The sequence below is a fragment of the Tursiops truncatus genome, chromosome 10, assembly GCF_011762595.2.
Source record: "Tursiops truncatus isolate mTurTru1 chromosome 10, mTurTru1.mat.Y, whole genome shotgun sequence".
Lineage (NCBI taxonomy): Eukaryota > Metazoa > Chordata > Mammalia > Artiodactyla > Delphinidae > Tursiops > Tursiops truncatus.
In genome coordinates, this window is record NC_047043.1 from 62,554,759 (window position 1) to 62,582,574 (window position 27,816).

The 27,816-nt window shown below is 48.0% G+C and overlaps 1 protein-coding gene across 6 annotated transcripts in view; it reads left to right on the top strand.

Moving 5' to 3' along the window:
* Nucleotides 1-26,008, top strand: part of KLHL18 (kelch like family member 18) — a 52,521-nt gene extending 26,513 nt beyond the window's left edge. For 5 of the 6 annotated variants that reach the window (XM_033864824.2, XM_073787881.1, XM_073787880.1 and 2 more), the window contains 9 exons: nucleotides 4,689-4,819; nucleotides 7,960-8,100; nucleotides 12,570-12,768; nucleotides 14,948-15,108; nucleotides 16,572-16,708; nucleotides 18,230-18,467; nucleotides 22,356-22,460; nucleotides 24,064-24,175; nucleotides 24,911-26,008. In XM_033864824.2, coding sequence (XP_033720715.1) covers nucleotides 4,689-4,819; nucleotides 7,960-8,100; nucleotides 12,570-12,768; nucleotides 14,948-15,108; nucleotides 16,572-16,708; nucleotides 18,230-18,467; nucleotides 22,356-22,460; nucleotides 24,064-24,175; nucleotides 24,911-25,297 — 1,611 coding nt within the window. In that variant the 3' untranslated portion in view covers nucleotides 25,298-26,008. The remainder of the gene's footprint in view (nucleotides 1-4,688; nucleotides 4,820-7,959; nucleotides 8,101-12,569; nucleotides 12,769-14,947; nucleotides 15,109-16,571; nucleotides 16,709-18,229; nucleotides 18,468-22,355; nucleotides 22,461-24,063; nucleotides 24,176-24,910) is intronic. The other variant, XM_033864825.2, reaches the window with a different exon arrangement.
* The last annotated feature ends 1,808 nt before the right edge of the window (nucleotides 26,009-27,816 follow it).

Sequence of the window (27,816 nt, forward strand, 5' to 3'; positions counted from 1 at the left end):
ATTTTAGTCTTAGATATTGAACCAGAGACACACCAAGCACAGAAGATGAGATGGAATATGGAGCAAAACTGAAAATAGGGGCTTTAAGACAAAGTTCTATATAGTGATTAATAGGACCATTCCCCTTTCTCAGTTTTCAGAGTATCTGCAGGCAGGTGCTGTCATGCAAGAGACTGAAAGATCCTCCTCTGATAAATTTAATCCCAGAGAAAAAGTCTTAGCGATACTGTCTACTTTTGGGGATCCTCAATAAAATGACAGATTCTTCTTGCCTGATCACCCTAATGTGAAGCCCATAAGTTGGCAAGCTTAGCTCCCCTACACAGAGCTTTCAAACAGCTTCTAAAAGTATGAGCAGATAGCCAAGTGTCATGAGACATTTAAAGAACATAAAAGACAGAGTCCAGGGGACCTCCCTGGCGGTCCAGTGGTTAAGACTGCACTTCCAATGCAGAGGGCGCGGGTTCCATCCCTGTTTGGGGAACTGGGATCCCACATGCCGCATGGCCAAAAAATAAAATAAAATAAAAAGTACTGTTCTGAAACTCTAAACAGTTCCTTGGGGGAAAAAAGTCCAAATCGAATGGAGGTGAAAAAAACCTCAGGAAACAGTAAGATCAGGGAGAAGAAGAAGGAAAGATTTTAACTATAAAATCTTGAGAGAGATTAGAGAAAATATTGCATGCATAAAAGATGAACTAGATTCTTTAAAAAAAAAAAGAACCTCCAGAAGACAAGACCTCCTAGAAATTAAAAATATGATGACTTCCCCGGCAGTCCAGTGGTGAGACTCTGTGCTCCCAATGTTGGGGGCACGGGTTCGACCCCTGGTCGAGGAACTAGGATCCCACATGCCACATGTCATGCCACCCCCCAAAAAAAAGGAATTAAAAATATTATAGCAAGTATGAAAAATACAACACAGAAATATTGAAAGGTAATGTTAAAGACAACTCCCAGAAGATAAACCAAATGAAAGAGATGGAAATGGGGAGAACAGATAAAATAAATTATAGAGGATCATTCCAAGAGGTCTAACACCTGACGAATGGAAATTTGAGAAGAAATAAACAGTAGAGAGGAGGAAATTATCAAAGAAATGGTATGAAAGGTGTTTTCAGAACTAAAATCATATCTATAGATTGATACAGCACAGTGAATGAAAGAAAACCAACTCCAACTTACAGCCCTGTGAAATTGCAGATCTCTGAGGATAAAGAGAAAGTCCCAAAAGCCTCTAGAGAGAATAGTCATATAATGTTAGTATTCAAAATGGCATTAGCTTGCTCAAAAGCCACAAACTAGGGCTTCCCTGGTGGTGCAGTGGTTGAGAGTCCGCCTGCCGATGCAGGGAACACGGGTTCGTGCCCCGGTCCGGGAAGATCCCACATGCCGTGGAGTGGCTGGGCCCGTGAGCCATGGCCGCTGAGCCTGTGCGTCCGGAGCCTGTGCTCCGCCACGGGAGAGGCCACAACAGTGAGAGGCCCGTGTACAGCAAAAAAAAAAAAAAAGCCACAAACTAGAAGACAATGGAACAATACCTTCAAAATTCTGACAGAGGTGAATTCCCTGGCGGTCCAGTGGTTAGGACTCCTTGCTTTCACTGCCGAGAGTGTGGGTTCAATTCCTGGTTGGGGAACTAAGATCCCGCAAGCCACATGGCATGGCAAAAAACCAAAAAATTCTGATAGAAAAAAAATATTCTCAACCTAGAATTTTATAGCCAGCTAAACTATCACCCAAGTTTAAGGATAATAAAGACATTTTCAGACATTTTGTGCATATGCCCTCTGATATTGTGATATAATAAGAAATATGTTTTTGGTCTTTGTCCCTGATTCCTGGCACAGAGCTCCTAAAATCATTATAACTTCCTGAGTAGTAGGGGTAATAAGACCATCTTTTGTTGTAATATTTGCCCTTTGTTCTCAGTTCCTGACACAAGAGCTTCTAAAAACCTTGGAATTTTCTGAGTGATAGGGGTAAGAGGAGAAGTCAGCTAAGTTTACACTAATGAGGTAACTCTGTGTGGGCCCCTAGATAGCTTCAGGTTGGGGTCTGGTTGCCAGAAGAACCAACCATGTAATCAGAGGGTTGGAACTTTCAGCACCACCTCTCTGCCTCTGGGGAGGGGAGAGGGGCTGGAGATTGAGTTGATCACCAATGAGTTAATCAGTCATGCCTACAGAAAAATCCCATTCTAGCAAATTATCAAACCTGAAGAGGAGGTTTTGGGGACACCTCCCCCACCCTGACCGTCTAGCTGATGGGTCAGAAGTATGAGTGGCCCAGTTAGCATCTGAAGCAGGGGCAGTCTGGTGGGACTGAGTCCTTAACCTGTGGGGTCTGCACTAGCTCTATGTGGTTAGTGTCAGATTTGAATTAAATTGTAGGATACCAATTGGTGTCTGGAAAGTTGGAGAATTGGTTGGTGTGAGAACAAAGCCCACACATGTCGTGAAAGAAGTGCTGTGAGTTAAAAACAGTTTATAGTACACCCTTTCTTAGGAAGCTCTGCTAGAAGACACTTTTCACCAGAACAAGGGAATAACAAAGAAGAGGACTAAATGGGATCCAGGAAACAGGAGTTCCAATATAGGCAAGGGGAAAGGAATTCCCAGAAAGACAGAGTCCCAGTATGGATGTCACAAGAACAAACTGATAGGGTACCTGATGGAACATATTAAAGGGAGTTTTACACTTTATTATTATCTTCAGGGAAAACAGAAATTATACCAACAAAGAAATGTAATCATAGTATACATCCTGGCTTGTCTACAAATAGTATTCACATAGATCTAATAATGCAATTCTTAACGTTAATTTGACCAAAATTTGGCATAATTCTATGGGAAAATGGAGATAGTATGTGAAGTAGTATGAAGTAGTATGTGAAGAGCGCATGTCAGAGCAAAATCCTAATCTTCCATCATAAGAATTAAATATGTAACCTAATAGTTATATTTTGCCACATAACAAATTACCCCAAAACTTAGTGACTTAAAATAACAGATATTTATTATCTCACAGTTTCTGTGGGTCAGGAATTCAGAAGCAGGATTTGAGAAGCTCTCATGAGGTTACAGTCCAGGTGTCACCTTGGGCTGCAGTCATCTGGGCCTCTCAGGATATGTTGTTATCTGGCTTCCCTGAGAGCATGTGATCCAGGAGAGACAATTAGAGGAATTTGCAGTGTGTTTTATGACCTAGCCTTAATGTGACATCCCATCATCACTTCTGCTACGTTCCATCAGTCACACAGACCGGCCCTGAGACATTGTGGGAGGGACCTGCACAACATGAATACCAGAAGGCAGGGATGAGTTGGGAGCTATTTGGAGGCTGACTACCACAAGTAATAACTAAAAGTGAAAATTCAAGAAATAATATTAGAGGCATATTACTTAGAAAGATAGAGATAAATACCAGAAGAAAGTGGCTGCCCCAGGAGCAGGAATCAGGGAACCAGAAACTTCTGGTTTTCATTATAAGCCTTGTAGAACAACTTTAAGAAATATTTGCATTTATTACTGTGATTTTTTTTTTTAATTATGAAAAACCCTCAAAGCATGCAGCCATTTAATGTCCCCAACACTGGTAGTAGGACAACACATGGATTATATGAGGAACTCCTAGAATCTGAATCTAGTAAGGATCCTTTGGTATTTGGATGGTTGTGTGCTTGATCTTGAAGGACAGTTTACAGATAATAAACCTAAAGTTCAGTGAAAAAGAGGACATAGTGAGAGAACCTGAGCTAGAATCCTTGAATAAATACGACACAAAGAGATGAGCATCAGATAGTGAGATGGCTCTGGCATTTCACTAATGTGGAACTTAGGTGAAGGGGAGGAAAAAAAAGACTGTTTGCTCTTTCTGAAGAGTAGAAAATTCTGAAGTGGAAATGTTTATGTGTCTTGGAGCTATAAATGGCAAAGTTAAAGGGAGTATCCTTTTGGCAGATAGTTGGAAAGCACTTTACGGAACTCCCCAGGCTAAGGATGTGTTCCTGAGCATTTGGTACAAGTTAGAGAGAGTCTGCCTCTGTCCACATGAGCCCTACAGGCCATGCAGAGCACTGGCCAGTCCACAGCCCCAGTCCTTCCAGCTGCTGCTGCCAGGGTCATGTTCCTTAGAGGACTCTGGGCTCCTTGTGGTCTACCACAGCCTGGTTGGTGCCCAGGGACCCCCTAACATCTGTGCCCACAATGCCTCCTCTGTCCTTGATCCCCACATGCACCCCCTATTCAAGCTTGTTTCTCCTCATCTCTTCCTGTCACTGTTTACTCTTCTGGAGGAGCCTACTGTTAGGTGCTTCAGCGTTCTTGGCCACTTTGTCTCTTCCATCTACCATCTAATAAAATTGGAATCAGGATAAAGTGTTCGAGAAATCAGGTCTTTGAGTTGGTGGGGGGAGTTTGGAGGGGTGCAGTGAAGATTGCCATATAAATAAAGACTTTTAACCGTTTTAATGCCTTATGAAAATGTGTTGTCTACATTCTCCTACTATAACCGTGTATGTTGAGTTTAAAATACTTCAAGGTCTCCATGAAAAGCCTCAGCTATCACGTCCTGGGATGCCATCAGTACCACTCCAGTGGGCAAACAGTTGAGCTGTGGAAGGGGCAGGGTGGGTTTTTGTACTTGCATTCCTCAATATCTGTCTTTGTATTTTACTTTGCCTGCAGATTGGGGACCACAAATTCAGTGCTCACCGGATCGTCTTAGCAGCCTCAATCCCGTATTTCCACGCTATGTTTACAAATGACATGATGGAGTGCAAGCAGGATGAGATTGTAATGCAAGGAATGGACCCAAGGTACTAAATTCCTCCATCAGGTTTCACAACCTGCTTTCTAGGTGCAGTTTCAGCCTTGTGTTTGGTGCCCTTTGAGGGCCTTCCAGCAGGACCCAGTATCAAGCACAGCCCCACACACACAGTAGGTGACCAGTAAACAAGCTAGAACCTCAGCCCGTGGCCTGAGACAGGGTTAAAATAAGGAGGGTTTTGATGTGTTTTAACTCAATGAGAGTAACACGTCTCATAGGAACTAGAGTCCAAGATACGTTTTTAAAACTAGGACTGGGTACAAAGTTGGTGGTATATTATTCTCTTCACTTTTCTGTGCTAACCTTTCTAGCTGGCAGACTAGTCTTTCAAATAAGTGTCTTCATTCATTACCCTTCCCATCAGTCCAGAACAGTGTTGTCCACTGTTGTCCAACTTCCTGCCTCGATGGAGATGTTCTGTTTGTCCTCTCCAAATTGGTAGCCACTAACACATGTAGCTGTTGAGCACTTGAAATGTGACTAGTGGGACTGAGGGACTGAATTTTAAATATTATTTAATTTTAATTCATTTCAATTTAATTTTAGGGGAATTCCCTGGCAGTCCAGTTGTTAGGACTCCATGCTTTCACTGCCGAGGGCCTGGGTTCAATCCCTGGTCAGAGAACTAAGATCCTGTAAGCCACGCAGTGTGGCCAATAAATAAATAAATAAATAAGTAAATAATACATAATAATAAATTTAGTTTTAATTAGCCACGTGTGTCTACTGGCTGTTAATGTGATGACGCAGGTCGAGAAGGTAGCAGAAATCATGGTTATTTGATGGGTGAGAAAACTGAAGCCCGGGAATTCCCTGGTGGAGCAGTGGTTAAGAATCCGCCTGCCAATGCAGAGGACACGGGTTTGAGCCCTGGTCTGGGAAGATCCCACATGCCGCAGAGCAACTAAGCCCGTGCACCACATCTACTGAGCCCGCACTCTAGAGCCCAGAAGCCACAACTGCTGAGCTCGCGTGCCACAACTGCTGAAAGCCGTGCGCTCTAGGGCCCATGCTCTGCAACAAGAGAAACCACGGCAATGAGAAGCCTGCGCACCACAACGAAGAGTAACCCCCACATGCTGCAACTAGAAAAAGCCTACGCGCAGCAATGAAGACCCAATGCAGCGAAAAATATAAATAAGTAAAATTAAAAAAAGAAGAAAACTGAAGTCCAAGGAGGTCAAGCCCAGAGTTTATCCCTCTAAACGTCTTTCAGTGTCCCAGAAAGCCCTCCATAATGGAATCATTGGCTCCAAATGCCAGTAGTGCTGAGGTTGAGCAATTCTGCCCTAGATGAGTTTTAGGGTCAGGAGGCAGTACTATAAACCCTGAAATTGCATCATTTACACACTTACTTAAAGTTATCCTTACATCTAGACCCTCTTTACAGAAATACTTTCCTGACTTCTGTATGAAGGCTTTATATAAACATATTCCACAGTATGCCTTTTGGGGCCTTGAAAGGAAAAAGGCATATTTATATGACTTAAAAGATTTTACTGCAAGTCTGTGAACTGAGGCTGTGTGTTTATAACCTAGGCTACATCCAAGGGTCCACTGTGCACCTACTATGTACCTGGCATTGTTCTGGGGTCTGGGCATGCAGAGCAAACAGGACACGCAAGATGATTCTTGTTGGGAGAGAGACAATAAATAAACCGATGACTCCAGAATATTAGCCAGTAAGCTGTCATTTGTTGCCTAACGTCTTAATCTCCCCATGGTGAAAACTTGAAGGAAAGGAGCTAGGAAACTGTATGGTACCTTCCGGTTGATTGAAGGTGATTTGCTCCAGTACATGGAGAGGATCTGTATACCCACTGCAAGGGTGCAATCTCAGGCCAGCTACTTGTAATGAAAGACATAGAAGTGTGTCTATATCCAAGGGCAGTTGTACACTCTCATCTCTGAGGTCTGTGTCTGACAGAGCCATGCTAATCACCATGCACCATCCAAGTGCTTCATTTAACAGATAGACTGAGAACCTGTGATCTGTGCTGCTGTAGGTACTGAGGTATAGCAGAGGAAATAGAAAGCACCTCTTATTATTCCAACTTGCTAGTAGTGGCCATCTGGCAGTAAACAAATACATACATGATATGGCTGGGAAGTGAAAGTGATGTGAAAAAGGTAAAGCAGAATAAAGGCTAGCGAATGATGGTGAGAGTCTCTGCTATTTCAGGGTGATCAGGAAAGCCCTCTGTGATGAGGTGATATTTGAGCCAAGACCTTAGTTGGAGTGAGGGAGCAAGACATCTGGGGGAGGAGCCGTTCAAACAGAGGGAGTAGCCAGTGCAAAGGCCCTGAAGTGAGAGTGTGTTCAGCATATTGGAATAGAGTGAGGGGGAAAGAGTGGAAGGTGATGAGGTCAGAGAGATGGAAAGGGGCCAGACCACATACAGCCCTATAGACAGAATTTGGATTTCATTCTTGGTGTGAATTGGAAGGCAGAAAAAAATGTTGGAAACCTCAGGCTGGAAACTTATCCCAAAGAAATAATCCAAAAATGTTATTTATAAAAGCTATTATGCTTACCAATAAAGGAAATAAATTGTAGCACATTTACATGTTGGATTACTTTATAGCAGCCGTTGAAAATGTCAAACATGGGGAGTTCCCTGGCGATCTAGTGGTTAGGAGTCAGCGTTCCCACTGCCATGGCCCACATTCAATCCCCGGTCAGGGGGAACTGAGATCCCACAAACCGCGTGGCATGGCCAAAAAAAAAAAAGAAAGTTGAACATGAAGTCAGTGTAGAAACATGGGAAAGGGCTTCATAAGTATTACATGATTATATCCATACAACTTAAGCATGCAGGCAAATAGGAAATGGAAATTAATCTAGAAAAATGACTACAGTTGACTCAGTAGTGAGATTCTGGGTCATTGCTTTGTCTTTTCAGAACCTTCTATAATAAAATCATTTGGGCAGTAAAGACAACCTAAGAAGTAGAATGATAGCTATGGTGAAGTAATTATTCCATTCAGGTAGATTCTCAAAGGGCATGGGCTAAATGTATTTGAGAGCGGGGCCCATCCGTTCCTCAGGTAACAATGTCAGCTTACTTAGGGCCTGAGTATCCTGTGGGCCGAACACCATCTCTGAAGAGCATCTTTCCTCTCCTCTAGCGCCCTGGAAGCTCTGATCAACTTTGCCTACAACGGTCACCTTGCCATTGACCAGCAAAACGTCCAGTCGTTGCTGATGGGGGCGAGTTTCCTGCAGTTGCAGAGCATCAAAGACGCCTGCTGCACATTCCTCCGAGAACGGTGAGGTGATGTGATGGGCCTGGCCTGTGTCGGGGAGCAGACCGTGTCATTTCTGGGATCCCCTGCCAGTTTGATGAGTCTTTGGGGGCATGGAGAGTCTCATGAAGGGAGTGAGATGGGAAGATAACTCTGAGGAAATGCCCTTTCTTGAAATCAGCATCAAGCAGTACCCAGTTCTTTGGGATGAACCTTTCAGGAACATGATTTATGGAGCCTTGCCTGTACTCTCCCTTGGTCTGACATGCACCTCTTCTTCTGGTCCTCTCTGTCCAATCTAACCAGCCACCACCAGATTTATTCAGTGCTCCCTCACTGTTCCATAGCTGTCTCCCTCTTTGTTTAGATCCTTCTCCCTCCTTGAATTTCTTGGCCTTCCTTTTTCCTTCTGCTCTGCAAGAGCCCACCCAAATTTCACCTCCTGGAATTCTCTGTCCCCTTCAGTCCCCTGGGAGCAATCATTATATGCTCCTTTAGAGTAAGGACCATGGATTATACCCCTACCTATGTCCAGTACTTGGCCGTGACCTTTTGAGGACTGAGCAGATAAGAAGGCTCTTCCTCCCCCTCAAGAGGCAGAGCTCATAGTCACAAGGTAAAAGCTGCCTTTAACCACTAGAGGCTTGGGGGTGAGGGTTAGTGCTGGGCTGCCCACAGGCAGGGAGAAACCAGAACAGTGCCCCTCTGTCTGTGGTCTCTCCAAAGCCTGGCTCCACCTGATCTCCTCTGATCACAAGGCCCCTGGCCTGAAGACCAGCATTTCTCTGCCTCAGACCTGGCCTCCTGAACCTCATCCCCTCTTAGAGCCAACCTCTCCCTCCCCCATTTCTGTTCCACCAGCTCAACTCACTTAGCAGCTCTGTGGACCCTGCCTGAGGTCCACATCCTGCCTATGTGGTGCTCACAGGCATCAGTGAGCACTGCTGTGTGTGCAGATGGTCTTAACGACCGTGGTAATGATGCTAACACGCAGGGGCGCTCTGCTGGTTTCGTTGGGAGGTAGGTGGTCCTGTTCGGGTTTTGCAGCTGGAGACCATGTAGTGAGTGCAGCCCCAGAGCCTGGCTTGACCTGCCCTAGGATGCCTTCTGGGTCAGCCTAGAGAGCTGCGTGTGATGGGCTGTAGGGCACACACTGTCTGTCCTACTCATTTGCGAGCTTAAGGACACAGACTGGACTTGGTTCATCTCTGTATTCCCACAGAATTTGGAGAATGACTAAGTAAGGCCCTGTGGAAAGGGTGAAGTTGGCCATTCTCACAAGGGGGACAACAGCTCCACCTAGGGGCTTTTGAGTTCCTCACTGCCAACACTGGATCCAGGCTCTATTATAAAGTAGTGTCATGTAAAAAGATGCTTAGAAAAGTGATTTTTAGACCAGTGCAGTTTTTACATGCACCAGTGACATATTAGGAAAAGGTACTTAAAGCACAAAGCCTGATATTTTGAGTCTGTCCTTGACATTTTTCTGTTCAGCACTGGGAGCCCCCTTCTGAAGCCTAAACTCACACCTTATTCCTGTTTCTATTCTCTGCCACAGGCCCCAGAGGTTTGGCCTTTCTGTTTTCTTTTCAATAGCTACCATCACTGCCTGTGTTCCTGGGGGTGGTTCTCCCTGAGCCTGGCTGCAGAGTGTAATGGAGTCTCCCAGCTGTCCCCTTCCTGTGTGTTCTTGAAGACAAGCATGTGGGCCCTTCAGTTTCAAGGTTTGATTACTAAAGACTTGAGGGAAACCATCCTGAGCGGTTGTGAAAAGGACAGGGCATGACTGAGCACAGAAAAGCTGCAAAGCCGTCAGAATTCTTAGAGCAGTAGTTCCTGAAGCCATTTTGCCTGTTAGATATTCAGCCTGCTGATTTTTTTTTTTTCTTTTTTCCCATGAGGTTGGGGGTTGATTTTTTTCTGTGGCTCCTTTTCCAGCCTTCAGATGAATGGACCTCCTTGTTTTTAGGTGAGGATTGGAGGTGTGTATTTTCCAAAATTCTTCTCTCAGAACTGGATCAGAACATCAGATGCGTCAATGAACCAAGCCAATAACTTACTTAATTCAAGTCACTGCTTCCTACCTCCGATAAAGCATTACATCTTATCATGGTCAAGCTATGTCAGCAAGGAAGGAGGTTGTGAAGTGGCTATTGACAGATATGGGTCTCTATCTGCCCTTTGGGTTATTGTCCCTCTTGTCTTCCTCCTTCTCCTGAATGGTCCCCTCTCCTGCATGGCAGCTCTCCCTCCTTTTTCCCCACCAGCTGGCTTACAGACAGGCTCCCCACATCCTACCCTCTTAGATGTGAAAGCCCACTTCAGTGGAAAGTGTGTTTTGTGCTCAATCATTCCAAGCCAGTCAAAGACAACCAAAGGTGAGGCGCAGGAATCCTAACCTGGGAGGGAAAGGATGGAAATGTGTGCCAGTCAGCAAAGTGGATCATCCTTTCCCGCGTCTTTGGACTCTGTCCAGTTCCTTGTCCGTGGTATTTGAACCCTCCTCTTGACTTGATGTCAGAGTAGTAGGAATGAGTGAAGCACATGCTGTAGAGGCCCAGGGAGGGTCTGTCCTCGTATCTGATCTGCCATACGTGCTTTTTAACAAGTCTCAACCAGGAGAAAGGCTAACGTTACTTGACAGATGACTGAGCTGACATTCTGACCCTGAGTCCCGTATTTCTCCCTGGGCCATGCTGCTTGCCCAGGGGTGCTCAATGCTTATGTTTCCTTGGCCTTTGGAAATGGCCTAGGTTTCCAAAACAATGGACAGAGCCAGTTTAGGCTGGAACGAAACAACAGCTATGCAGAATTTAGACTAGTCATAAAGCCAGGCTCCTGAGATGCTCTGCCCTTTCAGTCCCTGACAGGTCTGCTACTGGCAGTGGGCAATGGTGAATATTGATTAGTAAGTATAGCTTACTGTAACCCTTAAATCAATATGGGGGAGAGGGGGAAGAGAAAGCGTTCTCACAAAGAGTAAACCTGGGCAATTTTAATCTAATATGTACCATCTCCCATCACAAGATGGTCAGTCACAAAATCAAAATAAGAAAAGCCATATCCCCCATGGTCCACTGCCGTCACCAAGATTTTGGAACTACATTGGGCTCATTTGGAGTTTTCTCAGGTGTAATAGTAGTAAGAAAAACAAACATAATATAAATTAAACCAGAAGCTAACTTCATACCAAGCACCATGTCGGATGCGTTTCCTACATTCCTACTTAGTCATGGCCACAGCCCTAGGAGGTGAGTAGCTGTTGTCATCACCTTTTTCTAGGCAAGGCTATTACTGACACTTGAGGAGCCTAAGGAATCCACCCAAGTTGCCCAGTGTGGCAGGGTCAGAATTTACCCTGGGTTTCCCTGGCCCTGATGAGTGCAGGTCTGTCTCGGGACTGTGGGAATGTGCACAGAAGGCCAGAGTTCAATCTCAGCACCACCACTTGCTTGTAGAGGGACGATGAGCACATTTCTTAGTTTCTCCGAGCCTCAGTTTTCCACCTAAAAATGAGAGCAATTACTATTGTGGAGTGTTGTTTAAAAAATCCTGGAGAATGTGTCTAGAAACCCTGGCAAAGTACTTGGCTCACTGATGGTGCCACATAAGTGATAGCTGCCGCTGTTGACTGAACAGTCGGGCCCATAGAGCCTCTTTTTGTTTAAAAAAAAAAGGAAAGAAAAAAGTGTAAGGGTCCTGATATTAAAGAAGTCATTTCTCCATGTGGTTTAAACTCTGATTCTACATCTTCAGGGCCTTCCCGGTGACCAGAGGCGGACATTCAATCAAGAATGTCAACCACTGAAAGAAAGCAAAGTTTTCCAGTATGTGCTCTATTCTTCTCTCCTGAGAGCTGCTTCCCAGGACTTCCCAGAGAACTCACTTCACATAGACACACGGAGCACTAGGCCCAAGAGGCAGGCTCCTTTGAGGATAATCTGCCGTTTTTTTTGTTTTTTGGGGTTTTTTTTGGCAGCGTTGGGTCTTTGTTGCTGCGTGCAGGCTTTCTCTAGTTGCGGCAAGCAGGGACTACTCTTCGTTGTGGTGTGCAGACTTCTCATTGTGGTGGCTTCTCTTGTTGAGGAGCACAGGCTCTAGGCGTGCGGGCTTCAATAGTTGTGGTGCGTGGGCTTCAGTAGTTCTGGCTTGCAGGCTATAGAGTGCAGACTCAGTAGTTGTGGCGCACAGGCTTAGCTGCTCTGCGGCATGTGGGATCTTCCCGGACCAGGGCTTGAATCCGTGTCCCCTGCGTTGGCAGGCGGATTCTTAACCACTGCGCCACCAGGAAAGTACCTGCCTTATTTTTATACCTTTACAAGTTGAGTCCCAGAGAAGCTCACCTGATGTCACACAGGGGGTTTCCACTAAAGCTGAGGGCAGAGCTTGTTTTTTTTTCCATTCTGTAACTCTACCCAGAACCAACTTGAGAATGATCAAAGATAACATTCTTCCTCTAACTCTTTTCTTTTTATCTTCTCTTACGCCAAAAGGCTTCACCCCAAAAACTGCCTGGGTGTACGCCAGTTTGCTGAGACCATGATGTGTGCCGTGCTATACGACGCGGCCAACAGCTTCATCCACCAGCACTTTGTGGAGGTGTCCATGTCGGAAGAGTTCCTGGCCCTGCCCCTGGAAGACGTGCTTGAGCTGGTGTCTCGGGATGAGCTGAACGTGAAATCAGAGGAGCAGGTCTGTAGGGCAGTCCAGAGGTGACATGGGGGCTGCTGCTCTTTCTCACCTTTGTTTTCTATTTTACTTTTTTCAAAATGTAGATCATGGTGTATGTGCAGCTGCTGTTTATTATGGGTTTGCTTTATCATACTGTATGCATTTTTCTTGAAAACTTTTTATACATTTTAGTGTCTAAATAATATTCGGCTGATTTTTATCAACCCTGTGACCCTCATTCTTCAATGTTCAGGTTATTTCCAAAATTTACTATTAGAAATAATGTTTCTGTGAACCAGAAATGAGCATAGATAACTTTCTGAAAGAGTCTTACTCTAAAGGAGAGTAGAGCGTGGGGGCAGTTGCTGGGCGGGGGACATGAAGTCAAGAGGCTTTTGTTTTTTTTAAGATGAGAGAAATTACAGTACAGTTGGACTGCTGATGGGAATTTTCTGGAAGAGAGGGAAGAATTGGTAATATAGGAGAAAAGGGAGAATGGTGTCCTGGGGTAAGTGAGAAGAGACAGAGTGTAGGGCACGGGGTGTGTGAGAGGAGCTTAGGCTGTTCACATCCACGGCCACAAGAGGGAGAAGGAGAGCACATGCCCAGCGCAGGGGGAGGATGGGTGGGAAGGGAGATGCCAGGAGTTTTTATTCACACTCTCTTCTTGTTTGTTTCTGTGTTCTCAGCTGAGAGTGAGGATGAGGGAGGAATGTTAGACGTTTGAGGAGAGATGAAAAGGTATGAACCAGTCCTCTAGGAAAGGGGGAGAGTAAATGGACGAAGCTCGGGAAATGGAGAGGGCTGGATAGGAAGCAGGGCCAGATGAGATTTTCAGTCACAAGTTCAGTATGAGCTGGTCAGCCCTGTTGTGTGTTTTCTATCAGCTGCATATACTGGTGCAGGGTAGGGGGTGAATTGGATATAAAGAGCTGGACTTCACCAGGTAAGTGTGATTAAGAGAGATAGGAGACTAGCATGGGAATAATGACCCTTGGAATCCGTGTCGGGTGAGAGAAAGGTGAGGAAATAGACTGCAGGGGACCTGAGAGGGAGCCATGCCCAAGGCTAAGTGGAGTTGGTTGCATGGAAGAGGAGGTGAAGCTATTGGCAAGGTGAGGTGTGGGTGATCACAGGGTCCTCTGAGGACAAAGAAGACATCTTCTTGGAGCGGTCAAGAAAAGATTAAATGAGAGTGTAGGGTGTTAGTAGCAGGAGAGGAGTGAAGGACATCCTTTCTGTTCAACAAAAGTGTGGTGCAAGGTGTCTTAAGAGGACAGTGAGTCAATGTTTCTTTGAGCAGAGGGTGACGAGGGCTGGGTGGTGAAGGGCGTCGGATGTGGGGGGAATTGGACCTGGCCCTGCAGGCACCCAGAGCACCACTGCGGCAAGGCCTCTGCTCATCTGGTCAGTTGGTCATGAGTCCTGGCCTATCATGAAGCTGCCTCGGCAGAAGGAGCCCCAGGCTCCAGGAGGCAAGCCGTTGGGATGTTAGTCCCAACTCAGCTCATTTCCTTAATGTCTGAAGAGTCCTCACCCCTCCGTATTAGTGACCGTTAGAAAAGTGAACTCTGAGCTCAGCAGTGTGGACCCTGAGATTTGTAGGAAAGAACCCCGTCCCAAGAGCAAGGGGTTCTGTTCCTGGCTCTTCCACTAGGTAATATGACCCAGGGCAGCTCACATCTATTGCAGTGATGCATTCTACAAGGGCTGTGGGGCTTTAGAGGGAGATATCCTTGTGACCAGAGCCATTAGGGAAGCCTCCTTGGAGAACACGGATCTGGATCCAGGCCTTCAAAGAAATGGGAATGGGGTTAGATGGAAAGGAAGAGATGGGGGCGTTCGAGGTAAAGGGGACAGCCGGCCTGGCTAGAGAAGAGGGTGCAGGAGCAGTGGGACGGAAGGTCAACAGCACTTTGTTACAGTACAGGAAGGAAGAAGGAAGCTTTGACAGGTTTTCGTTAGGAAGTCATAATGAAAGCCAGGAAGGTGTTGCAGTAACCTAGGCTTGCCTTTCAAGAGAGTGGGCTGAATGGGGTAGCTGGGGACGTGGAGAGAAAACAGTGGATTCAGGAGACAAGCAGGAGGAAAGATTGGTGGGCCCAGTGTAGGGAGCAGAGGGTTTGAGATTGGAGGGTACAGGGGTGTGGCCTCTGGGTGGAGGAGTTGCCTCCAGAGCTTCCCCTCTCTATTGTGGCAGGTGTTTGAGGCCGTGTTGGCCTGGATCAGATACGACCAGGAGCAGAGGGGACCCTGCCTGCCTGAGCTGCTGTCCAATATCCGCCTGCCCCTCTGCCGGCCCCAGTTCCTGTCAGACCGAGTGCAGCAGGATGACCTGGTGCGTTGCTGCCACAAATGCAGGTGAGCAGAGGTGGGCCTGCACGAGGATGATGCCGAGGGTCTGGACGGAGAAGAGAACTTGGCCACTTAGCTCGGGGGAGGAAGGATTTGGAGTGGTCGTTCTTTTTTTTTTTTTTTTTTTTTTTTTTGCGGTACGCGGGCCTCTCACTGTTGTGGCCTCTCCCGTTGCGGAGCACAGGCTCAGCGGCCATGGCTCATGGACCCAGCCACTCCGCGGCATGCGGGATCTTCCTGGACCGGGGCACGAACCCGTGTCCCCTGCATCGGCAGGCAGACTCTCAACCACTGTGCCACCAGGGAAGCCCTGGAGTGGTCGTTCTTAATTCACAGCACACAGATTGATCTGCCTTCTGTCTAGAACCTGGAAGAGCCTGAGTCTCTCACCTTTGGGCAAAGAAATGTGCCGCATGGGAACATCAAGGCAAAAGGGGCTTCCTCCCCTAAGTTATTTGAGGATTTTCTGGCATCTCCTTCCATTGAGCTGTTTGTGGACCTACAGGCGTCTATACTGCCTGCCTGGACCCTGTCCACACCAGCAGCTGACTTATTGGTGACTTCCTGGGGCTCCTCATCCTCTTCAGTAAACATTAGTCAGTGTGCTGGCCTCAGGTGGGTCTGCCCAGCTACAGTGATGGGCAGGGGTGGGGCATGTTTAGCAGCATGCAAAACTGTTACCCAGAGTAAATCAAAAACAACAGGGTGCAGCAGAGCCACCAAAACAGCTCAGGAGACGGCAGCCCTGTAGAAGGATTGTTATAAAAGTAGAGCAGCAGAGGAAAATACGCATCTTCCTTCAAGCTGCTCCTCATATTCACAGCTGGTTCAGGAGGGAGTCAGTGGCGTGGTCCATGCAGCGTGCAAGTGTGTGTGTCAGGGAGGGGTGGAGGTGTGGCTGGAGGTAGCTGAGACCCTGTGAGGAGCAGTCTCAAGGGTGCTGTTGGGGGAGTTTGAGCTTTGTTCTGTAGGCAGTGGGCAGTTATCGAAGGGTCTTAGAAAACCAGCTTGGACCCCAGTGTGGAGGCTGGAATGGAGGGGTGGGGCTGGAGGCAGGGAGATCTCTCAGGAGCAGTTGGCTTCTGCTGCCACAGTCCGGGTGAGATGGTTAATTGCTGGGTGTGTGCCATAGGGATGGAAAGGAAGAGCTGGGTCTGAGTGGCAGCAGGATGCGAGCAGCTTGTTGAACCTCCCCAAGGCTAGCTATTTTAGGGAACACCCTGTTTTTCTTCTGTTAAACTAACAGAGATGGGCTCTGCTCATCTTGCCCCTCCAATGCTGAGCACGTCCCAATAGCTGTGTATAGTTTCCCCTGGACTCACCTGGGTTCTTTGAGACCAAACCTTCCAGAAGGCTTCTCCTCCCATGTTTCCCCTGCAGTTGTGGTTGGGGGAGCCAGGCTCAGACCTACAAATGTGGGCCAAGTGGAGAGAATACCTCCTGTCCTAGCATCTTGCACTTTATTCCAGGGACCTGGTGGATGAAGCAAAGGACTATCACCTCATGCCAGAGCGCCGGCCCCACCTGCCAGCTTTCAGAACTCGGCCTCGCTGCTGCACATCTATCGCTGGGCTCATCTATGCCGTGGGGGGCCTCAACTCAGCAGGTATCTTGCAGCTCCCCTTTGTAGAACCCTGTCTTGGATGCCGTGGTTGAAGAAGCACCAAACAACCTAGCCTGGCCCTCTGCTTCCTCCCCCTTGCATGTCACCACCTTTATCCCTCTTGATTTTATATCATTGTTCTGCAGTTAGCGCATGTCAGATATCAATACCATTGAAGCAGAATATCAACGCAAAAGGGCCCTTTAGAAACCCCAGAGGCCTGGCCCCCTTCCTTCACAATGGGGACGTCGAGGCAGGCCCAGAGAACTTTAGCTATGTTCACACAAGTCCTTTGGCTGAGCAAGGACTAGAACTCAGGTCCTGGTTCCTGAGCCTGCACTCTTCCCCTAATATCGCGTCACCTATGGGATTTACTCAGCTTTGGATAGGATATAATCAGAGACCCAGTTCTGTTACCAGGCTAATCACATTCAGTCATGTGGATCTCTGGGCTTAGACTGTGAGAGTGTCACCGTAAGAAGGAAGATTCTCCAAATATGCACGGTCTGCACTATCAATACTTTTTACTCTTCACCTCTTACCTCCAGTGAAACCCACATGCCTTGTAGTCCGTGTATTATTGGCAGTTCTTGTATTATACAGTCAAGTTTTCAGGAAACCTCCATGGGGCACCCCCACTCCTGCCCACCCCAGGCACCACTGCAGGGCAGTAGCAATCTAGGAGAGGGCAGGGGAGACACCTGAATCCTTGCAGTGCAGTGGCACAGGGAGTCGTCACCTTGGATGTGAAGGCCAGGCCTTTTCAGAGTCAGCCCAAGCTTGTGGGAGGTGGGGAGCTGGTGGGCAGTCCTGGGCAGTTTCGTTTTTAATTGAAAGTTAATGGGAGGTGGGTACTGGCCTACGCTACTTGTTAACCATATGACCTGGAAAAGGTAAGTCCTCAACTAGTAAATGCTAGAGCATGGCAGGCGCTGAGTGTCCCAAAGCAGAATAAAACAGGGAGGGGGTTATTTTATTTGATCTTAAAAAACTGATGAAAACGGTAGGGTTGGAGTTATTATTCCTTGCTTCTGTGACTACTATTTCTTGAGCACTTGGTATACTCTAGAGCTGTGCTAGGTGTTTTACATATTATATCATTTAACCCTCATGGGAACTCTGCTATGGAGATTATTTCACATGTGAGAACAGAAGATGGGGATACAAAGCAGCTTGCCCAGGGTCACCGCTAGGAAGTGAGAGTCGCATTGGAAGCCATCTCCTGCTCTATGTCGGGGAAATAGTGGTTCCATTTGCCTTCACCTCTGCCTTTAAGCAGGTGAAGAAACTCCTTGCAACTTAAAACTGCCCTCTCTAGAAAGTAAATAAATGCCTCCTGTCTGATTCTGATTTTCCTTAAAGAATTAAGTTTGAGGTTATCATGGCTGCAGTTTCTTAGTGGGCCCTCCTGGCTTGAGTAATTTCTGCGGGAAGAGCTGATAGGACGAAGTTGAACATTCCGTATAATCATTGCGCAACAGCTGTGATCTAAACGAGCGGTCTCATTTGTTTTAATTTGAGTAGCAAATTTTTATGCAGGTGATTCCCTGAATGTGGTGGAAGTGTTCGACCCCATCGCCAATCGCTGGGAGAAGTGCCATCCCATGACCACAGCCCGCAGCCGTGTCGGTGTGGCCGTGGTGAACGGACTCCTCTATGCCATCGGGGGGTATGACGGCCAGCTGCGGCTGAGCACTGTGGAGGTCTACAACCCAGAGACGGACACGTGGACCCGAGTGGGGAGCATGAATAGCAAGAGAAGGTATTCTGGGAGCCGGTCTGTACGTCCTGAGCATACACACCAGGCATCTGGGGGACACCACGCTAGACAAGCAGGGCACATTATAAAGTAGACGCTAGCTTCAGCCTGGGGATCCCCTGCAGCCAGGCCAGCCACTGCCCGTACCTCCTGGAAGCCAGCCCCCATCTGCTTAAAAGTAAAACCCCTGCCTTGTCCTTTGAGGAACTTGGGGAGACAAGACAGGGAAGACAGGGACGTGTGGAAGTTGTATTATTATTTAAGTGCCAGGTAAGAACTAAAGGTTTGTATTATGGAAGACGCGAGGCAGGAGAGAAGCTGGACTGGAACATCTGGAAGATTTCAGGGAAGAGGTGAGATTAAAGTTGAAACCTGAAGAATAAGGAGGATTTAACTTTATTAGTCATAAAAGGGAATCCGAGGTGTTCCTCTTTATACTTTCTTTCCCCCAGGATCCCTGCCCCACATGTGCTTTCACTACCGGGGAGTGTGTGAACCACAACAATGCTCTTTACTTCTGGATGCCACACGTCCCCCAGGCATGAGCACACAGCTAGTTGTGAGGTGGACCGAATTTATGTCTCTTTTTTTTAAAATAAATTTTTTAATTAATTACTTTATTTATTTATTTATTTTGGGCTGCGTTGGGTCTTCATTGCTGTGCGCAGGCTTTCTCTAGTTGTGGCCAGCCTTACTCTTCCTTGCGGTACGCGGGCTTCTCATTGCGGGTGGCTTCTCTTGTTGCAGAGCGCAGGCTCTAGGCACGCGGGCTCTAGAGCACAGGCTCAGTAGTTGTGGCACACGGGCTGAGTTGCTTTGTGGCATGTGGGATCCTCCTGGACCAGGGCTCAAACCCGTGTCCCCTGCATTGGCAGGCGGATTCTTAACCACTGCGCCACCAGGGAAGTCCCGACTTTATTTCTCTTAACGCCTTCCAGCCACTTGTCTCCTCCTGCTCACATTTCCTGAGTAAGAAAACATAGTGCCTCCATTTAGTCTTCTTAGTGCCAAAGTGACTGGCAGCATCCTTCCTTATGTCAGCCGTGTGTGGGGTATTGTCATGGTTGGACGGCAGGAGCTTTGGAGGGGGAGAGTGTAACTGGACAGGCTCTGTGTTCTCCTACCCTTGGGGTAGCCGCCCCAGATTGTGGTGTTTTGTTTGTTTGTTTGTTTGTTTTTGGCTGCGTTGGGTCTTTGTTGCTGCACGTGGGCTTTCTCTAGTCGCGGCGAGCCGGGGCTTCTCTTCGTTGCAGTGCGTGGGCTTCTCATTGCGGTGGCTTCTCTTGTTGTGGAGCACGGGCTCTAGGCGCACGGGCTTCAGTAGTTGTGGCGCACGGGCTTAGTTGCTCCATGGCATGTGGAATCTTCCTGGACCAGGGCTCAAACCAGTGTCCCCTGCATTGGCAGGCAGATTCTTAACCACTACGCCACCAGGGAAGCCCCCAGATCATGGTTTCAGATGACGCTCTGATGTTTCTCTTCCAAAACTAACGGAAGATAGGACAGCCATCCAAGGCCCCCTACCCGTTTAACCAGAACAGCTCTGTGTTTATCCCTTTTATGTATTGAGCTTCCTTGACATATGCCCAACTTTAGGAGGAAAAAGTTAAATGAAACTTTTTTTGAAAGGGGCAGTTCGAAAACCACTGGACCAGTTGCCCTTTAAAGGCCTTTCTGCTTTGTAATTCTCTCATCTGAGAATTTGCCTTACAGACCCCTTTGTCTGGCCATGATTTGGGTTTTCTACTTGTAAGATCATGTGACTGCCAAAAAAAAGATCAAGTCACTGCATGTGGTCAGGAAGAAGAGTCATGTTGCAGTGTGGAAGTCCTTTGCCACATGAAACTGTCACACATGGTCCGTGATACACATGGTGTATCACGTTCAGTAGTGTTTGTTTGTGGCCTTGAGCAGGGGGGAATCTGCCTTTGTACCAGTAAGATTCACAAAAGGCCAAAGTAGCTTTGTTTTTGGAAGAAAAAATATGTGTATAAGATCTACTCCTCCCGAAGCCGTAAGCTACACTCTCATGGTTCCTTCCTCCCCCCACCCCCCACCTCTGCTTCCGTGCTTCCCCTTCTTGCTCCTTGGATACTTTGCAGCTTTCTGTGGCCTCGAATGACTCACTGCTCCATATATATCACCAACCAGGAGGGCCTTTTTCACTTTGATGTCAATCAGTTGTTCATTGTGTGTCTGCTCTGGGCCACTTGCTAGCTGTGATGTCACAGGGTTTGGAGTGCTGTCTGGGAGGAGCCCTCCGGGTAGCCCTTTCCCTCACTGTGGTTAATGCCCTGTTATTAGTAGTGTGGGCCCAGCTCCATTTCGTCCCCTTTAAATTACAGGCTACCTTAAAATGTTCATAGTCACTTCTCCCCTGATGAACCACACACCCTCTGTCCTGCCAGTTGGTGACAGCCTCCTTTCTGCCGTCATTCCCTGTCCTTCTCCAGTCTTCCAGGCTGCTTGCGTGGAGCCTTCTCCCATGCCTTATCCAGTCCACACTGGTCAGCATTTCTCCCCCTTGTCTCTTCACACTGTCTTTACCGTTTCGTTGATAGTTAATCTCACACAGTTTTGTGGCACCTCTCAATTCTTCCTCACATTTTTGTTGAACTCCTAAATTGTTACTTTTGTCCACTTCTAGAAGGATAGTGACATGTCTAGTGAGTTTGTGACCTTCCCACAGTCCTCTCCCAAGGCAGGTCCTTTTCCTCTTTCAGGCTGGTTCAGGGACATCGTGTGTGTGTATCACTTTGATTTGCTGTGTACATTTGGAAGGGGGCTATAAAGCCTGGTATAGTTTATCTTCCTATTTGTTAGGCACCCAGATTCATTTTTAATCTTCTCCAGCATCAGGTTTGAAAACAGTGCATCAGGCAGCTTGGCATTCATGTTTAATTTTTCATGAGGCTTTATGTAGAAGATTCTTAGGAGAACTTGGCATGATGAACAGTGTGGGAATCAGACTTGTGTCATGGAAATCTAAGGCATGCCTCTCTCTGGGCAGCCCTGAGAGGATAGCCCAGACTCCCCAAGCCACAGCTACTCATCTATACAGTGGTGATGGTGATGCTTCATGCAGGATGTGGTGAGAGTGGAAAATAGCAAGTGTGGAGCACCTGATGTGTGTAGTAAGTACGAAACAAACAGAAGCTGTTGCCTCACCCACTAAGACAAATTAGGGGACATGCAGGGCCATGTATGTAATGAAAAGATGTCTGTCAAACTTTACAGTGAATTGCGTGGGGAAATCAAGGTAACACAACAAACGTATGTTGAGGGCTTGTTACGTACGAAGCACCACATTAAGTACTGTCAGGGTCACACTGATAGAGACCCCAGTCTTCCAGGAGGTTCCCACTTGTTAAGAGGTGACGGGTCGATTCCTGGTACCCCGTGGGCAGGAGTCTGGCTTGCTCAGTTCTCTAAACCTGGTGCATGGGACGGTGTGCCTCATGAGGGCCTGATGAAAACGTGCTGAATGAATGGACGACTGACAGGAGCTGTGATAAAGGAGCTGTTCTGGGAGTGTGGGGTTGGGAGGGAGTAATTCTTGCTGGGCAATGCAGGATGGCTTTTGGAGGAGGAGAGAGAGGAATTTGACCTGGGCCTTAAAGGTAAATCAGACCCTGAGCACGGCAGGGCGGAAGATGAGCATATCAGGGACTGAGGAGGAGGGAGAGGAAGTAACCCCAGGCAGGGGGGCAGGAGGCAAGAGGAATCACAGGGCAGCTCCTTTCCCCTCAGTGTTACACTTTGCTTAGTCACATTCCTGGGATTTAGGTCTGTTCTAGAAAGAGGCAGTTGGGGGCTAGGTTTACTTCTCAGTGAGCGTGAGAGGTTGCCCCAAGAAGTCTGAGGCCCATCGGGATGACACCTCTGTTTCAGTGCCATGGGGACGGTCGTGCTGGACGGGCAGATCTACGTCTGTGGTGGCTATGATGGCAACTCTTCTCTCAACTCTGTGGAGACCTACTCACCTGAGACGGACAAGTAAGGACTCCAGCTCCCCTGGGGCAACTGGAGCTTGCTAAACAGAGTATGAAAAATCAGAACTGCAATCTTTTAATCATGCTTCTAAGGATAGGGAATATCTCACCTATTTAGCCCCTGTAGTACCTTGCATATAATAGGCATTTAATAACCTTTGGTTAAATGAATGAATGATTAAATAAATTCTAAAAGCAGTCTGCTTAGATACTTGGAAACAGTTATTAATGCTGTGTACCTCTTAACTAAATCAGCGCATTTTAATAGAAATGCAGGTGAAAAGGGATGAGAAATAGATGAACAGCCCTTTCCAAAGTGGGTAAGATAGGATTTGGGGAAAAAAAGTTACATTTCAGATACTCAGAGAAGCTTGGGAAACATTGATGTCTGTACCACCAGAGGCCTCATCTTCCCATAATGCATATTACTATTTTAAAGACTGAAAAATTATGCGGCAGAGAAACCTCTTTAACTTCATTTTATCTAACACCTATCACCATCTGGTGGACTTATTTTGCGGAACACTCTTTGGAAAACACTGGCAAGGTTAGCCCGAGTTCTTCATTTCAGTATTTGAATCTGCTTTTACTATAACAGTATAAGCACATTAGTAGAATGGATTCATCACAGTGCTTTTAAGCCAATATTCCATTCACTTAACCAACTTACTATGTATCGGGCAGCGAGCAGGGTGTCTCAGATCCTTAAGTAGCACCTAGTCTGTTGGGGCCACAGCACAAGGTGATCGTCCTCCCTTGGGTGCCTATGTCTAGAGCTCTTGGGCACAGAGTGGGGAGGGCTCTCATCTTCCCCACAGCTTGCGGGGAGAGTCAGGTTGCAGAGATGTCTTCTAAGGGGAGACCCATCGTGGATAGTGGGAGACGTGCATCCCAGGTGGGGGGACAGCAGGAAGAGAGGCTTGGAGATAAGAAACAGCTGTGTGTGGTTGAGGAGCAGGTGTGGGCGGCGCATGGCAGGAAGCAAAGCTGGAAAGTGGATGAGGACCAAGTGGTAAAGAACCACATTAAGGAACTTGGACTCTGCCTTAGAGGAAACAGGAGTCCTCACTAGAGGACGTGCTGTGCAGGATCGGAATGGGGATGTTCTGAAAGCCAGGCCACCTGTAAGGGGACTGTTGCAGTGGTCCAGTGAGAGGCCAGAGCTAGGGCAGCAGTAGTGGGATGGGGACAAGCAGTGACTAGGAAGCAAACCAGGGGGGTCATGGTGACCACAGAATGTTGAGGATGATGGAGAAGAGGTCATAAAAATGCTGAGATTATAAGTATAGCAACTAGGTAGCTAGTGGTCCCATTATCGAGACCAGGGAGTGTGATGGAGGAGCAGATCTGTCAGAGACGTCTTGCTTGGGCGATGTTAATTTTGAGTGCCGGCAGAGATGACCAGCTATGGGCCCGAAGCTTAAAGTGAGAGGCGGCAGCCAGAGTGAGCCCTTAGCAGAGGTGGTGTGGGAGGCGATAAGAAGTGGGGAGATCGTCCAGGGTGAGATGGAGCACAGCACAGTTCCCCTGAATCCTTCTAAGCTGTCTTGGGAGGACAGGAACACCAAATCTCATGGCTCCCCTTCTACTTTGCCTCTTTCCTGAAGGTGGACTGTGGTGACCCCGATGAGCTCCAATCGCAGTGCTGCAGGGGTTACAGTCTTTGAGGGCAGGATATACGTGTCGGGCGGCCATGACGGTTTGCAGATCTTCAATAGTGTGAGTCTGGGCTCCTCCTGGGCTAAGGGCACCCAGTCTTGTTTTCTTTGAGAGTTATTTTGGAAGGATATTCTTTGGGAAAAGCCTCAGCCTTGCCATTGCTAGGTAAGGTGTCATCCAGAGGCCTCAGGCCATCTGCCACATGCTCCGAAATGCTTCCAAGAATGGGAACCAGTGTGCACAAAGGAGAGAGGTAGGGTGTGGCCATACCACCCACACCCCCACCCTGTTCAGTTCCCCAGCGGATGCTGCGTGAGACCCGGTGAAATTCCTGCCCAAAGTAAGCCCAGTCATATACAGAGGGTGAATTTTCAAATAGTTGCATTCTTCTGGATAATTTGTTTGAAATTGCATTTATTCTTTTAAAAAAATCTCGAGAGCCACTTGCTGGTCACTCCAAAGTCAGTCAGTGCTGTGAGGGAACACGCTGTGCACGGATCTCAGGAGACCCTACTCTCATCCCAGCTCTGTCACTACATAGCAGTGCATCCTGGGCAACTCCTTGATTTGTTTCCTCAGGTGTAAACAGAACTGGTCAGGTTAGGCCATCTCTCTCTCACCTGTCCCTATAAGCCCACGAGCAGGTGCGCAGCTGAGGAAACTGGGCATCCGGGGCAGAGCACACACTGGCAGAGCTCCTTGTCCCCAGGCCTCCCCCTGGGGCCTGATGCCAGGTGGGCCACCGGTGACCAAGCTTTGGCTTTGACTGAACCTGCACCTGTCTCCCCGCTGCAGGTGGAGCACTACAACCACCACACAGCCACCTGGCACCCGGCGGCCGGCATGCTCAACAAGCGCTGCCGGCACGGAGCTGCATCCCTGGGAAGCAAGATGTTTGTGTGCGGGGGCTACGACGGCTCGGGCTTCCTCAGCAGCGCCGAGGTGTACAGCTCTGTGGCGGACCAGTGGTGCCTGATAGTCCCCATGCACACACGCCGGAGCCGGGTCTCCCTGGTGGCCAGCTGTGGGCGGCTCTACGCCGTGGGGGGCTACGACGGACAGTCGAACCTGAGCTCGGTGGAGATGTACGACCCAGACACGGACCGCTGGACGTTTATGGCCCCCATGGCATGTCACGAGGGAGGGGTCGGTGTGGGCTGCATCCCTCTCCTCACCATCTAAGGCGAAGGGTGGGATGTGGTGGAGTAGGGATCTGGTACAAACACAGGCACTTCCTTCCAGGGTTAGTCCCCCTCGGAAGAGGTGGTGGACCAGAAGACAGGGTGAAATGTGAGCTCGCCAGAGGTACAGTTTTCCAGGTGCTTAAGTCCTCCCTCCCTGTGCAGCCCTTGTGACCTTCAGGCCTAGGTCATCAAGATGCACAGCGTGGGACAGAAGCCCCTCTGGGTCCCGCAGCTGGTGACACAGGACTGCTTTGCTGGTCCACATGTCCACAGGCTCCATCCAAGCCCAGCTCCCACCTGCCACAGCTCTGTGGGTCGCCCATCTGCAGAGTGTCTTCCATCTGACACTCCTTGCCTACTGCTTGCCAGGTGTGTTGTGGCCAGTTTGCGATGGGGTGGCTTCAGTGGCCAAGCGTGTTGGAAACTGTGGGGTGTGGGTGGGAGAGGAGGGACACAGGCCGGGTTGTCCTCACTGCGAGGCTGCAGCCATGGCAGTGCTGGTTGCACACACGCACCTCCTCCTTCCATCCGAGCGCACCGAGAATTTTGTCTGCATTGCTGAGTAAGCACGAAGAACAGAAGCTTTTTCCTGTGTCTAATTTTGGGATTTCAGCGAGGTCTTTTTCATCTTGTTCAGGAGAAACAGAGGGAGAGGATAAAAGATACTTGAAAGAAACTGAAGGAAAGTTAAAGAAACACTTGAAAGAAACTGAGAAGAAAAATAATTTTTTAAAGTGAACATTTTTTTGCAAGAAGAAAACATAAAAGACACTAGAGGCAAATATGTGTTTAAATGGAAAACCACCCAACGTGAAAAGGGTGGTATCCGCTCCCGCATTCGGATCCCAGGGTCCTAAGGCCTCGCATGGCACTCGGGGTTCCCTCTGAGCCCCTGTGTGTCCAGAATCAGTGCGCACTCGACCAGTTCTGTAGCAAGGTGCTCGTGGGGTTTGTCTTCACACCCACTATCAGAGGACTTTTTTAATCGTAGGCTTAGCGAGTTGGCTAAGTTATTGCCACTCTTCTAGGTGGGAGCTCCTAGCTTGTCGCTGGAGGCTCCAGATGCCCCTGTGGTCATCTCCCACTGCCACCATGGCACTCATGCAGATTCCCACCCCACTTTCATTCCTTCCTTATTTGACCAGCAGGAAACAGCAGGTCTGGCCAGATTCTCATTTGCCCATCTATCATTCTTGGATAGTTTTCTTCATCGTGATGCTTCTGAGGCACATTGACCATTTGTACCTCTAGAACCTAACCAGAGACTTGGTCCTTCCACCAGCCACGGCTGGCTTGATCCAGTAACCATATCTACCCTGCCAGTCCGCTGCTCCTCCATCCACTCGCCAATTCCAGGGGTCTGGTCTCCCCTCCAGCCCTTGGCAGACTGACCAGCAAGGTGGACCTTTATATTCTAGCAAAGCTGGCTTTATGACGTAAAGAACTAAAAGCTGAAAGAATCTCTTGCTGCTGCAAAGAACAGATTTTATATTTCTTCCTATGATCTTAGCTAATGACCTCTTGAAGAGACTCCATGCTCCTCCTTCCTCCTCCCTGGATGGGACCTTGATGCTGCACAGTGGGACCCCAACAGGAGGACTCTTCTCTTACCAGTGCACTGGGCAGTGGAGCTGTCCTTCAACTGCTGCTGCCAAAATTTGGTTTTCCAAAATTCTTCCAGTAGAGACTAAAAGAGGATACATTTCCAATGCAAGATTGGGTCTCAGGGTCCCAATCTCTACTTGGTTGGTCTGCCCATCGCTGCCTGCCTGGGTGTCCTGGAAGCCTGTTCAGAAAGGCACCATGTGACACCTGAGACGTCTCTCCTACCCTGGGACTGTGAGGTTTACCAGTGTGTGCAATCGCCATGTTTCCAGAGGGAAGTACCTTTGTTACCTGCCACTTAGGAGCTGGGCCTCTGCTAAAAGCACTTGAAAATGATGTTTTTATTTTAAAAGACTTAACAATCTGATATAGTTGAGCCTGGGCTTGTGGTAGAGCTCTGGCATTTCTCGCTCCCTGTCGGTTTGCCTGTTAGAGGTAGACTTGGAAGGAGGGTGGGGTCTGTTATTCCTGTTAGAGAGGCGTTATCAGTGCTTGTCTTCTTATTATAAGCCCCTTTCTTTTGTGAATTTGCAACAGCACTGACAAACCTGGGTTGTGAATGTGTTAAGAATCAACCAGTGGACCTCACCAGGTCCTTAGGATGCTGACCCAGATTTTGCCATTGGGGTTGAGAGATCATTTTCCCATGATCTGCTGCTCTTGTGATAGCCTTCCTACATCTACTCCCACCTCCTGGTGTAGAAGTTACACTGCTCCACCTGGGGTCAGTGTTTCCAAGTAAGGTGAAGCCAGTGCCTTGATCTGGGCTCTGAGCACAAGTGAGCAAACACTAACATTTTCACACTCTCCACAGTTGGTTCCTCAGTCTGACGGCGATGACTGTTTACAGGTGGCTGGTCTGACCCTTTGATGTTGGAGCCTTTCCAGTAAAACCATGAAAAGAAGAGATGC